At 35.4% G+C, this 12238-nt stretch overlaps 1 protein-coding gene across 1 annotated transcript in view; it reads left to right on the top strand.

The window, feature by feature from the left end:
* The window catches only part of WDR35 (WD repeat domain 35), a 50366-nt gene that overhangs the window by 1363 nt on the left and 36765 nt on the right, over nucleotides 1-12238 (top strand). The window contains exons 2-9 of the mRNA XM_009290690.2: nucleotides 578-719; nucleotides 1489-1560; nucleotides 3728-3820; nucleotides 5331-5459; nucleotides 5675-5808; nucleotides 7110-7275; nucleotides 7372-7517; nucleotides 9670-9795. Of these exons, the coding sequence (XP_009288965.1) occupies nucleotides 578-719; nucleotides 1489-1560; nucleotides 3728-3820; nucleotides 5331-5459; nucleotides 5675-5808; nucleotides 7110-7275; nucleotides 7372-7517; nucleotides 9670-9795 (1008 nt within the window). The remainder of the gene's footprint in view (nucleotides 1-577; nucleotides 720-1488; nucleotides 1561-3727; nucleotides 3821-5330; nucleotides 5460-5674; nucleotides 5809-7109; nucleotides 7276-7371; nucleotides 7518-9669; nucleotides 9796-12238) is intronic.

Genomic DNA, 12238 nt, shown 5'->3' on the forward strand with positions numbered 1-12238 from the left:
GGCGGAGTTCCCGCCCCCCCGGGAGCCCCCGGGGATTGGGAGCGCGGAGGCCTCAGGGCGCGGAGCGTCCCTCGGGGCTCCCTCCCGCTGCCTGCGGCCGCTGCGGCTCTGCTGGCGCTGGCGGTGCGGCCGTGGGCTTGGTTCCTGCCCAGAGCGCTGGTCTGCTGTGTCCTGCCTGCTCCCTCTCGGCCTGGGTTTGGGGCTTGGGGGTTCTTTGGTCTTCAGCCGTCTCCTAAGCAGCTGCTCCCCTAGGAGAGTTTGCCCGTGGCTCTTCAGCTGGAGACCAGCTCGTGGCAAAGCCCTGTGCGCAGTGGGAGCCCTCTCACCTGTTGCTCACGGCGCCTTCTCTGCACACCTTTGAAGATGTCCTGTTATTTACTGCATATGTTAGATTTCCCTTTTCTGAACTGTTGTGTTGCAGTTTCAGTAGTGCTTGTAAATCTAATTGTCTTCCGTCTCTTTTTGCATGTACTGATCTGTTGATAGAAATAAGTTTATCTTGTGTGCTATCACAGGTGTCTTTGAGGTGTTCAAATAGAGTATTTGAAAATAAAACCTGATTCTTAGAACTATGTAGAGGTACAAAATATTTCTTTTTCAGATTGCAATTCCCGGTAATGTTCGATTAAGATGTATTTCCTGGAATACGGATCAAGGTTTCATAGCCTGTGGTGGAGAGGATGGATTACTGAAAGTTTTAAAATTAGAAACACAGACAGGTAAATGAGACTTACTTTTTTTCTTTTAAGAACAAAATGCACCACACTGCAGAATTCTGAAAGCATAACTCCTTCCGCAAGTTACTTGACAATATTGCATATGTTTTAAATCTGTACATAGATATTTATGTGTTTGCATAAACATCAAATGTGCTGTCACTTTCTTTTGAACGCTGTTTTCCTCCAGCTTGTCTTACGTGGCACACATGTAATTTGTCTACCTGTTATGTCTGCTGAAGTTTTCTTCAGTGCTTCTTTTTTTTCAGGGCATACGTTTCATTCTTGTTCTTTTTGTATAGGCTTCCAGCGTATTTTGGAACTTATTTCATTATTTCTTAATCTTGTTTTGAATGTTCTCTACCAGCTTCATTATTTTAGGGAGAAAGGCGTGTATATATTTTTTTTAATAAATATGTTCCAATAAAAGTAAAATCTAATACATTTTCAAATTCTTTTAAACTTTTTTCTGAATGTAACAAAATGTGATAGCCATGTTTTTGTTGTTGTTTTAGGTATTTTTGTTTGTTTTGTTGGGTTTTTTTCCTGAAAAACTGCTAGACCATAAAGAGTATGACTTTGGATGACAGATGTGAATAGCAAACACATTGAACTGAGGGGTGGGAAATTCATTCTGCAGTTACAATTTACATACATTTAGGTGAAGTAATTTTATCTATGTAAATAGTGATTAGAGCTGCAGTATTGATAGAGACACAGTAATATGTATGCTTTATTAGGTTTATTTTACAGCTATATTTGTTATTTTTAGATGAAGCAAAAATAAAGGGACTTGCAGCTCCTAGCAATCTTTCTGTGAATCAAACTCTTGAAGGTCATAGTGGTAAGTGTCTTTGGGCATTTAATGTACTTTTGATTAGAATAAAAAAAAAAACAAACTTGTGAATACTTGAAAATATTTTGTGAAGTTGATAGAGTAATTTTGCTATAACTCTTTATTGTAAGCCTGAAATAAAGATTATCAGTATTCAACTCGGGTGTGTAATAGCTTGGCTATCTATTTTTACCAAGTTATCTGATGAAAAACCTACAGTCAATCTTTCATGATCTATGAGTGAATTACCGGGTTGAGAATCAAAGTGATGTAGCCTTACCTCAATTCTCCTGGCTGATACGATATGTGTGATGCAGATGCATGCTGCACAAATCAAGCTCTGCCTGTTACGATTTAAAGTTTGCTTATGGATTTTGCAAGGTTAAGTCTGTGAACTTTGACATTACAGCCTAACTTGTGTTTTGTATTACCTCAGGTTTTGCTTTTTCCAAATTATTTGGCCCCCATTCATTATCCTGAGAAGGAAGTATTGATTTCTATTTAAGTGGATGATGTTATTGTATGTGTTATATTACAGAGGGACTTTTTGGGGTTTTTTTTAATCGTGCAGTGCTACTGGTATAGTGCTTGTTATCTCCGACTTCAGCATGGTTAATCTGGAAGTGCTAATCAGTTGCATGGGACTGGAATATATTATTAGGTATTTACATAAAAGATCATGATATGTTTGCTCCCATACATTTGTTCACATACTGCCTTGGTAGATGACAGACAAAGAATGCTTTATAGCAGAAGAGAAAAGCTAAACTGGTGAGGAGTTGATGCTGGAATTGCTAAGTTAAAAGAAACGATGATCTAATGTGTTCTAAAAAAAAAAAGAACAATTTTCTCTTACGCTATATATATAAAGTTTTAACCTCTGTACGATAAGCTAAAATGAGAAATGCGACTAAAAGCATTCTTAAGCATTTTTTCTAGCAATATGTGTGGATAACCCTGGGGTTTTTTTGATAGTGTCTATGAGATTTGCTTATATGTTACGGTAGCTTTACATTTACTTCTGAAGAAATCAAAGTTAGTTCAGTAAACCTGATCTCTGTTTTAGATATATCTTCACTTTCCATTTATTGACCAACTACAGAATGTGTACGTATGTAGGCTGCATTATAGTATACAGACAAAGTTTAGAGAGGTTAGAAAACAGGCTAGAGAACGATAGCGTGTGAAAGTAAAAAGTGAATGCAGGGAAATTAGACAGGGAGGAATTAAACTCTCGCGTGAAAAATGTTACATGGTCATCATCTGTGGACAATGGGATATGAAGAGAATGCTAAAATCCTTATGTTATTTAAAGAAATGGTCTTTTTATGAGGATTTGCAGTTGAAACCTGCCAACATTCAGGTTATTTTAGGGGCCTGGTTAAATATGATAAAAAAAAAAAAAAAGAATTGTGAGGAATTGATTTAGTGGATATTTTGAATGGATGTCTTTCAATTCTGAAATAGATTACTATTACCTTCAAAAATCCATGACATACAGGATATCTTTGATTGCATCTGTTGATAAAGTTCATGACTGAAATGCTGAAAAATGGAAAGGATACAGAGGAAATGGATGACTAGTGGTGAGGGCATGAAAGAGTGTGATGCTTGAAGTGACCAAGTTCATATCCAGTGTTGAACTGATGAAATAAGACGCTGCTTAGAAACGGTTTGAAAATGTTTCATGTCAGGTCAAATATTTATGAGTAGGATCCCATGTGAGACTTGAGGGTCTGAAGCAATTGTGTGTAGAGTGCTCTCTTTGGTAATCGTGAGGGAGATTTTGTTTTAAAAGTGCAGCACTACGAGGATCAAACTACTAAGAGGAAGAAAAAAACAAAACAACATGACTGTAAAGTTTTGACAGCTTCCCAGACTAACTTGTCAGAGGCAGTCAGAGACCGCAGAACTATGATTTGGGTTTTGCATATTGAAGCAATATTCTGAGCATAATTAGGAGAGGATGTTACTCAAGTGGGTGAATACAGAAGCAAAAGGAGCCGTTTAGCAGAATTTTGAAAGAGGAAACAAGGGATACAGAAAGAATGCCTAAAACTAAATCAAAGTCAGCAATGCAAATTTCTGAAAAGCTCCAGGTTGATTAAGTTGGATGTGGTGGTTTTTATTAACTTATTTAAATGGTGTAAATAAAAAAATTTGTATCATTTTCTAGGTATTGTGCAAGTGGTGACCTGGAATGAACAGTATCAAAAACTGACTACCAGTGATCAAAATGGTCCCATCATTGTGTGGATGCTGTATAAAGGTATTCTACAGGATAAATTTGAGATGGGATAATATTCCATGTTGTGAGAAATCTTTTTTCTTTTATCCCCCCCCCCCCCAATTTTTACAATTCTTTTCAGACTTTTTATTTTGCAGACTGTAAAGGTCAGAATAGATTTAAAATGGTTTCCAAGTTTTTATTGTAATACTTGTCTACGTTTTTCATAGTGTAGTCACATATAAAAAGACATTTGTCCTGCAGAGCTACCTTAGGAGAAGATATCAGTTCTTAGCCATATGCTTGGTAAACTGCTCTAAATTTCTTATTTTCTTCTCTCTGTTACTTTATTCCCTTGGAGGAAAATAGTATAGTGGACAAAAAAAAGAAGCAGTGCTTCTTTGGGTAGGTTCTGTTCTGTGTATCATTGTAATATTTAAATAGTTCTGCAAAGTGCATCATACAGACATACTGGTAGAACTACAAGAACTTAGCAACCCTGCTTAGAACATCAATTAAATACTTTCATAAAAACAATCCTTAGAAATGTTTAATTAAGGCAGTGAACTAATATGACTAACCAGTGTATTGCTGTAATTGGCTTTTATTGTTCTTGACCTTTTCACACATGTACTTCTTTGGTACGCTTAAATTCATTTGAAAGTCGGCAAACCTCTCAGTCAAATTAACCGCTTTCCAACACACGTGGGAAAGAAGAAGAAAATAAAGGGTTTTATTTTTCTCTTGTGGATTTCTGTGTAATGAAAAATGGAAACAAATAAAATCTCAGCTCAGCTTCTCATTTCAGGAATAAAGAATATCACTTGATTAGTCTTTCTGCCTGATATGTGGTGGCTACGGTCACATAAATCATCTCTTAGTTTTGGAAAAGAACCAGTAAATTACTTAATATATATTCCTATCAAAGATGGTTGTTCCCTCCATTTATGTTTCCTAGTATATTCTTGTCAGTTCTGAACTTACGTAAGCACAGATCTCTTCCTGCAGGGCGCCTCTGGGACTTTGGCTCTCCTCTGATTCCTCATTTGTCAGGTTCTTTTTGGAAATCAGTAGCTCACATCTGAACACTGGGTTTCACAATAATTATGTCTGTGTAGTCTGGGGGACACTATAGCGTAGTCTTGCTAGACTTTTACAGAAAGGGTGGAACAACTTAGTTTTTAATTCCTTTCCAAAATTCATTTTTTCTGTATCTTTGTTGTATACTACATTGCAGAGTCATGTGTAACCTGCTATCTCATGTTTACTTACAAGCAGACCATTCTCAGGTTTCTCCATTTCATTGAACATCTAATTTGATTGCTTGGTAACTTTTATAAACCTTTTGTGTGTCTGTATTATGTTTTATTTGGTTTTTTTTAACAACTTCAGGAATTCATATTGCTAAGAACTGTCATTATCATCCTATTTGCATATCTTTTTAATTGAGAGTAATTTTACTTTCTGAATTCAGTGATTAGCGTGTACCTTGAATCCACTAGAGGATTATTAAATCAGAAGTATAACTCCGTTTTTCATTCGCTACTAATAGGTGCTTGGTATGAAGAGATGATTAACAATAGAAATAAATCTGTTGTTCGAAGTATGAGCTGGAATGCTGATGGACAAAAGATTTGTATTGTATATGAAGATGGAGCTGTGATTGTTGGATCAGTGGATGGTAAAATTTAAGCTCTACTAATTGTTGTGGTGTTACATAGCTTTTGTTTTCAGTATTATGTACATAGTGGCTCTGCTTCTCTAGATAAATACAATTAATACTTTATAATTGTTGTTTTGACTTTCTTTAGCTGTTTCAGTTTTTACATTGGTAACTTGCATCCTGTTTTTAATTTTGTGCTATGTTTATTAAGTACAATCAATGTTCTGTTACAGGCAATCGCATTTGGGGAAAAGACTTGAAAGGTACCCACCTGTGCCACGTGGCCTGGTCCTCTGATAGCAAAGTTTTACTCTTTGGAATGGCAAATGGAGAGATCCACATTTATGACAATCAGGGAAACTTTATTGTAAGTTCATGGTGGTATAATAAAGGTATTAACTTCAACGGGCATAAAAACTTACTTCCTCTTAATTTATTTCATGTTTGTTTGTTTAGTTGGTGGACTTCAGTACTGAGAACTGGACAAGGTCTTGTGCACAAAGTTTCTATTCAAGATTTATGCAGCTGCAGCTTTCTAATATAAATATTTCTTGGTAGCTAAATGAATATCCCATCAACTAATGCCTTTTTGCCTTGCAGTAGTTACTGAAAATGTAAAAATATGTATTGTGATACTAATTAAATTAAATGAAGCTCACGTTAAAAGTACTAGTGTGCTTTTAGAATAAAGCAGTAGTTTATTTTCCTGTTGCTCCTGTCATTCTTTATTACATAAGGAATGATACATGCTTCAGAGAAAACCTGGTAATAAGTGGAAAAATGAAAGGAAGTAACTAAAATATTGCTGTGTTCCTACAACTTTGGTTTACTTATTTATTTTTGTCTACTTAATTGGAGTATTTGAATATGACTGTGACAAAATGCTAACCAGAAGTAAAACATTGACTTTGAAAAGAGCAATGTATTTGCCTGTTATGGTAAATTTCCCCTTCCCCTTCCCTCTTTAACCTTCCATTGTATATTTCTTTCTTCCCTCTGTGTGAGTCATGGTGTTTCTAGCATGTGCTGTAAATGACTGAAATTCTTTAAATAAGTTGTTGTTACTCCCGCTGTGCCCCGCCCCCTCCTCAAAGTGATCCAGGTGCACTCCTATCTTTCAGAAAAAGCCCTTACCTGTGTTACCAGATATACAGGGCTAATTATTACAAAAGTAAACTTATCTTAATTGGTGTTCTAATTTGGACATTTAGTTTTTTCCAATTATTTTAATATATTGTTCAAGAGACTTTTATCAAGAAAAAGCTGAGAAAAGGTTTCTTTTTTAAAAAAATCTTGTGGCCGGGAGTGGTTTGAAATTATTTTTATTTTTTGCAAAGTTCCAGTGTTGTTCCTTGTGTGTATGTGTGGGGTGGGGTTTTGTTTTGTTTTCTTTAAATTACTTTACTTTTCAAAGAATGAAAATGCCAACATTAAAGTATTTCTTTGCAGTTAAAAATATGTGTCTTCATATGTCTGATGTGGCTTTGAATAAGGAAGTTTTTCAAACTCTTAAAATTTTGAGACTGTGAAAATTTTTCTTGAGAGAGGAAAAAAAAAAATTGCATAGACTTCTGCATAGGTCTTCTGCAAGGTATCAGTAGAGATGTAAATTGTTCTTCTAAATAGCATGTTGTATATGACTTTAAATAATTAACCATTCTTGTGTAGGTGAAAATGAAACTGAGTTGTTTGGTGAACTTAACTGGAGCATTCAGTATTGCTGGAATACACTGGTATCATGGTACAGAGGGCTACATTGAACCAGATTGTCCTTGTCTTGCTGTCTGTTATGACAATGGAAGATGCCAGATAATGAGAGATGAGAATGACCACAGTAAGTACAAAATGTGGGGCGTTAATTACTGAGCTACTCTTGACCCAAAACGTCTACTTGTGTTCATATTCTTAATGTTTATTTCTTAAAAACTAGATCCTGTTTTGATTGACACTGGTATGAATGTAGTATGTATTCAGTGGAACCACTGTGGAAGCGTATTGGCAGTGGCAGGCTCCCTAAAAGCAACTTCTCAAGATAAAGATGTAAACATTGTGCAGTTTTATACTCCGTTTGGCGAGGTAAAAATATTTAATATACTTACATAACATAAAGGTTTTTATCTTCGTGTGTTTTGTCTATGTGGTCATTACTGGTGGAATTTGGATGCCAAAATGTAGGTGTTTAGTGTGTTTAATGTGCCCTAAGGTATCTAGGATATCCACCTGGATCTGGGAAGATGACATAGGACCAGGTACCCTTTTAGAACAGCAAGTTAGCGGCCAGCGTGAAAATCTGAGTGTGTGTCATAAAACACTAAATGATGGGATATGCATAGTGTCTAACTTGGAACACCTAACTCAGATACCTGAGTTCAGACTATAGTCAATGAGCGATTTGGAATGCTTAGGCAGCAGTTAAGATGCTAACTTAACATCTGTGTTTCAAATCTGGAAGTACTTGTTCTCCACTGGCTCTGTAAGAGACCTAGGCATCTCTAGATGAGGAGTTTAAAATACGGCAGTGAATGCTCCCCTCTATTTTTATGGAATCAGTAAAACTGAGAAAATGGCATCTGATATCAGTAAAAGCAATGGACCAGAAACCTCAGACAAGGTAAACGGCTTCTAATCTTCATTTTTCTGTTGGGGATACTGTTTTGTAAATGTTTTTTGTACTTCATGTCTTTTTTATAAGATGTTAAATGTTCACCAGTTGAGAGACAACTTTGCTATATATTTTCGTTCATGGTGCTACTCTTGCCTTGCAAGGTAATTTCAGGTAATTTCACTTTCCCTCCTAGTAATATATCTGGAAATCAGTAAGTTAGTGCTAAGTATCGGAGTGTGAGGAAGTTTGTTCCTTGTGCAGAGAAAGTACTTGTCAGCCCTGAGGGTAACTGTGGTAAGAAGGATAGAGCTGTGAGCTGTGCTGTGAAAGGGGTTAAGATCCAACATTATCTGTAGGGGTTTCCTTAGTTGAAAGTATTAAATGGAACCAAAGGTTTTGGCAATAATGTTATGTCTTTGGTTACTAATGTCCTTCAGATTAACTGAAACAGGTGTTCCAGATTCTGTATCTAGTGTTTACAAGTAAATTCTTTAGATTTTAGAATTGTTTTGTACTAGTTCTGATATTCAGGTACGGACTTAACTTTTTGGAAGATGGTATCTTCTGTGAATAATGTGCGACCAGTATTTGGACCTGGTATTTCCATCTGATCAAAGGCGTGAAATAGGTACTAAACTGTGTAAGTTCATTGATAACAGTTTATTTAGGCACAAAGTTATGCCCTCAAAAGGAAAGTTAGATCTAAGCATAAGTATCAGTGTTCTGCTCAGTAAAAAGTTGCATTTTTTTAAAGCCTAAGATTATTCAAGCTCTTACAGTAAAGAGTAGATTAACGTATCCTTTATTACATACATCTATATTACTTGCAAACAAAAAGCTTCCCACAAACAAGTGCTCTGTGGGACTAAGATTATAGTTTTTGAAAACATTATTTTTTTTTTCAATTGTTTCCTTCATTCAACTTCAAATTCTACAGCAAAATAAAGATACAAGAAAAAAAAGATGGAAAGTGTATTTCTTTGCTAGCTCTTAATTTAAGAGCTAGCTAGTAGATGTAAATGGACATCTAACTGACTTTCAGACTTTTTTTGAAAGGGAATAAAGAGGAGGAAAATGTCCATTCCCCCACTGCAAATTGTGTACCTCTGCAGCTGATTCATTGTATGCTCTTGATATAGATTAGCTATGTGTTTTTATTTGTTTAAATGATCAGCTGTAGTTAAGGGTGTTGTACATCAACTGACTAATACACTTCCAGTGTAAATGAAACTTCTGAGTCATGTCAGGTATCAGTACTATTGTTGTGTTTATTTTAGTAGTGACTGAAATTACAAAGGTGATTCAAATTACCAACCAAAAGAAAAAATGTTTATACTGTCATTCTCCATCTATTATTTATTTTTGTAAGTTTGAACTGTCACCGAGTCCTGTGTTTTCTTTCTCTCTGACAAAGAATTGAGGCAAAAGAACAGTTTATGGTAATGAATGTTAAATATCTCCCCCTTTATTTGCATGCGTATTGTAATTTGGGAGTCATTATGGGGTACTGTAAAGAAGATGTATGTTTGGTTTTCATCAACTATCAAAACTGTTGTTTATGTATTTTAGAGTGGTTTTCCTATGATAAATTCAGAATCTTTTTCTTTCCTTGTCTTAAAAAAGCATTTGCGCACACTGAAAGTTCCTGGCAAACAGATAGCTGCCTTGTCTTGGGAAGGAAGTGGACTGAAAATTGCACTAGCTGTTGATTCTTACATATATTTTGCAAACATTCGTCCAGATTACAAGGTATGTAGTAATGTGGCACTTAACTGTATTAATAAATTTCCTGTTATATATTCTCTTTCTGAATGGGTTGAAAAAGTAGCTTTCTCTAATATATAAATCAATGCTTAACTTATGATTAATGTTTGAGCAACACTACTGACTTGAAGTTGTAGTGGAATGTGTCTGTCTTGGTAATGGAATGACTTAGCCATTGCTTTTATAATGAATTTATGATTTTTATTTTCATAATAAGGAAATGTATGCTTTGTTAATATTAACAGAATTGGGCATGATTCTAAATTTGGTAGTGATTGAGACTGTCATGTAGGTAAGGCTCCAGTGTTTTCATTGCTGTTTGGTTAAACTGAGTCGACTAAGTGATACAATGGGAATTGTTTGAGCCTTACTTTTACTGTCATTTTTTTTTGGTGGTGAGTTACTAGTTTGAACCAGGAGAGTTGTGTAGAAACCTGAACAGTAGAAATGAATGCAACCTGATAGGCATACTTTCTACTTGTATTTCAATTCCCAATATACTTTTTGTAAGTGTGTATTCAGCTAATTCTAAATAATGTTTTTATCTTGTCTACCATATGGGGGTTTTTGTTTGTTTTCTTTTAAAGAGTTAGGACTATTTCACTTAAATTTACAGTTTAACAAAAAATAGCAATTACTGTCCAGTATACAGCATTGTATACTTTTTTTTCCCCCAGCACACGATATGTTCTTTAATCATCAGTGCGTAACCACTGTGATTAAAGAGAGTGTAATGTGAGGAACATACTGCAGCTATATTGAAATGTATTGTTCCACTCAGTTGTGAAAAATCATTGGTCAGGGAGTTATAAACACAAATCCGCTAGGAAGCAATCTCAAATAGTTTGTTGTAAATCTGCTAGAAAAGACTTTGGAAATTTGAGCTGGAAATTAGTCTTGCAGGAAATGCTACCTAATGTTTATTCTGGGAAATGTGTAACAGCTGGAACACAGGCCTATTGCTTTTTCTTAAACTCATCAGTATCTATGAGACCATGTGTATTTCAAGATCTGGCACAGTTTGCAAATGAGTATTTTGAAACCTTAGTTTTAGAAACTGCATGTGTAAGCTCTATTTTTTTTTTCCTTTTGCATATTTAAAGTGGAAAAAGATGTGCTCAAGTTAATTTATTTCTGCAGCAAATAAACTCTTAACCTGTTGGTAGTATACTCAGTTTCAATGTTAAATATTTTTATGGTGAATGATATGTGTTGTCCATCAATAAATACTACACATTACTATCGCTATGTTCTTTCTGATCATATCAGTAACTCCCTTTTAGGAACTAGATATTCTAAAAGGTGACGGTCATTAAATGGTAGTGATTCAAAGCTGTCATTAACTTAGGCTGGATTGGAATTAGTGACCTGGAGCTGAAGTGTTAGTATCACATTACCAATCTACTGAATAATCCGGTTTCCTGTATTTTTCAAGGTTTACCATAATAAGAGAAAGGGGGTTCTAAATTAATATGACAGTAAAAACTATGAATTGAGCTGATTGTTTTTAAACTATTCATAGTTTACATGGTATCTTTCTGGAGTTGTAATACTAATTTAGAGTCTATAGCTCTAGTTACATTTCTTCTGGTGTATATTACCTTATTCAAATCTATGTTGGATTTCACTTTATATCCTTCCTCATCATCCAGCATTCTGGGGTCCTTTGCTAGTTCTTGAAATCCGTTTTAGATTTGACAAACATGATTTACAGTTTACTGACTTGTTACCTCATAAATTACTCCTTTCATATAAATTCTGAATATTCAGAGTAGTATAAGTTCCAGTTTGCATCTCTGGGAAGGATCCTGTGGGTAGTGCTCTTGGTTGTCAAAAACTACCTTTATTCCAATCCTTTTATTTTTCCTCCTGTATCCAAAATGAGCTTGATTTTCTTGAAAATCCAGCTAGGTCATATCAGTTGGGTCATCTTCATTCGCATGCCTCTTGCCTCTCTGAAAGATAATAAATGATAATAATAAATGAATGAGGTACAACTTCCAGGACTAAAAACATGATGACTGTCCGGTGTGTTGTATTTATCCATGTCCATCTAACTCCTGTGTTCCCCCACCCCCATCTCTACCTTGTGTGAAAGCTGGATTTACTGATTTGTGATTTCCAGAATCATAAGGCTTTTTACATCTGCCCACTCCTGTTCCTCTGGCTATACTCCACAGCATTGTGTTTGAATTCCCGTAGAACTCTACTTGAGTGAAAACCACTGGGTTCTGACAATTTATTACCATTCAGTTTATAGATCTATTCTAAAAGTTCTTTTGCTGATACTTTAGTTTATTGTCTCGGTTTCATTCCCTGTAGAGTGTGGGAACCCTTCTGGCCAGCTCTCTAACAAGCTTTCTCCTCTCTCTTTAGTAAATGCTGATGCAGAGAATTCTATTAGTTTTTCTACAATTGCATCATCATC

Source organism: Aptenodytes forsteri, unplaced genomic scaffold (genome assembly GCF_000699145.1).
Source record: "Aptenodytes forsteri isolate BGI_AS27 unplaced genomic scaffold, ASM69914v1 Scaffold138, whole genome shotgun sequence".
In the NCBI taxonomy this organism is placed as follows: Eukaryota; Metazoa; Chordata; class Aves; order Sphenisciformes; family Spheniscidae; genus Aptenodytes; species Aptenodytes forsteri.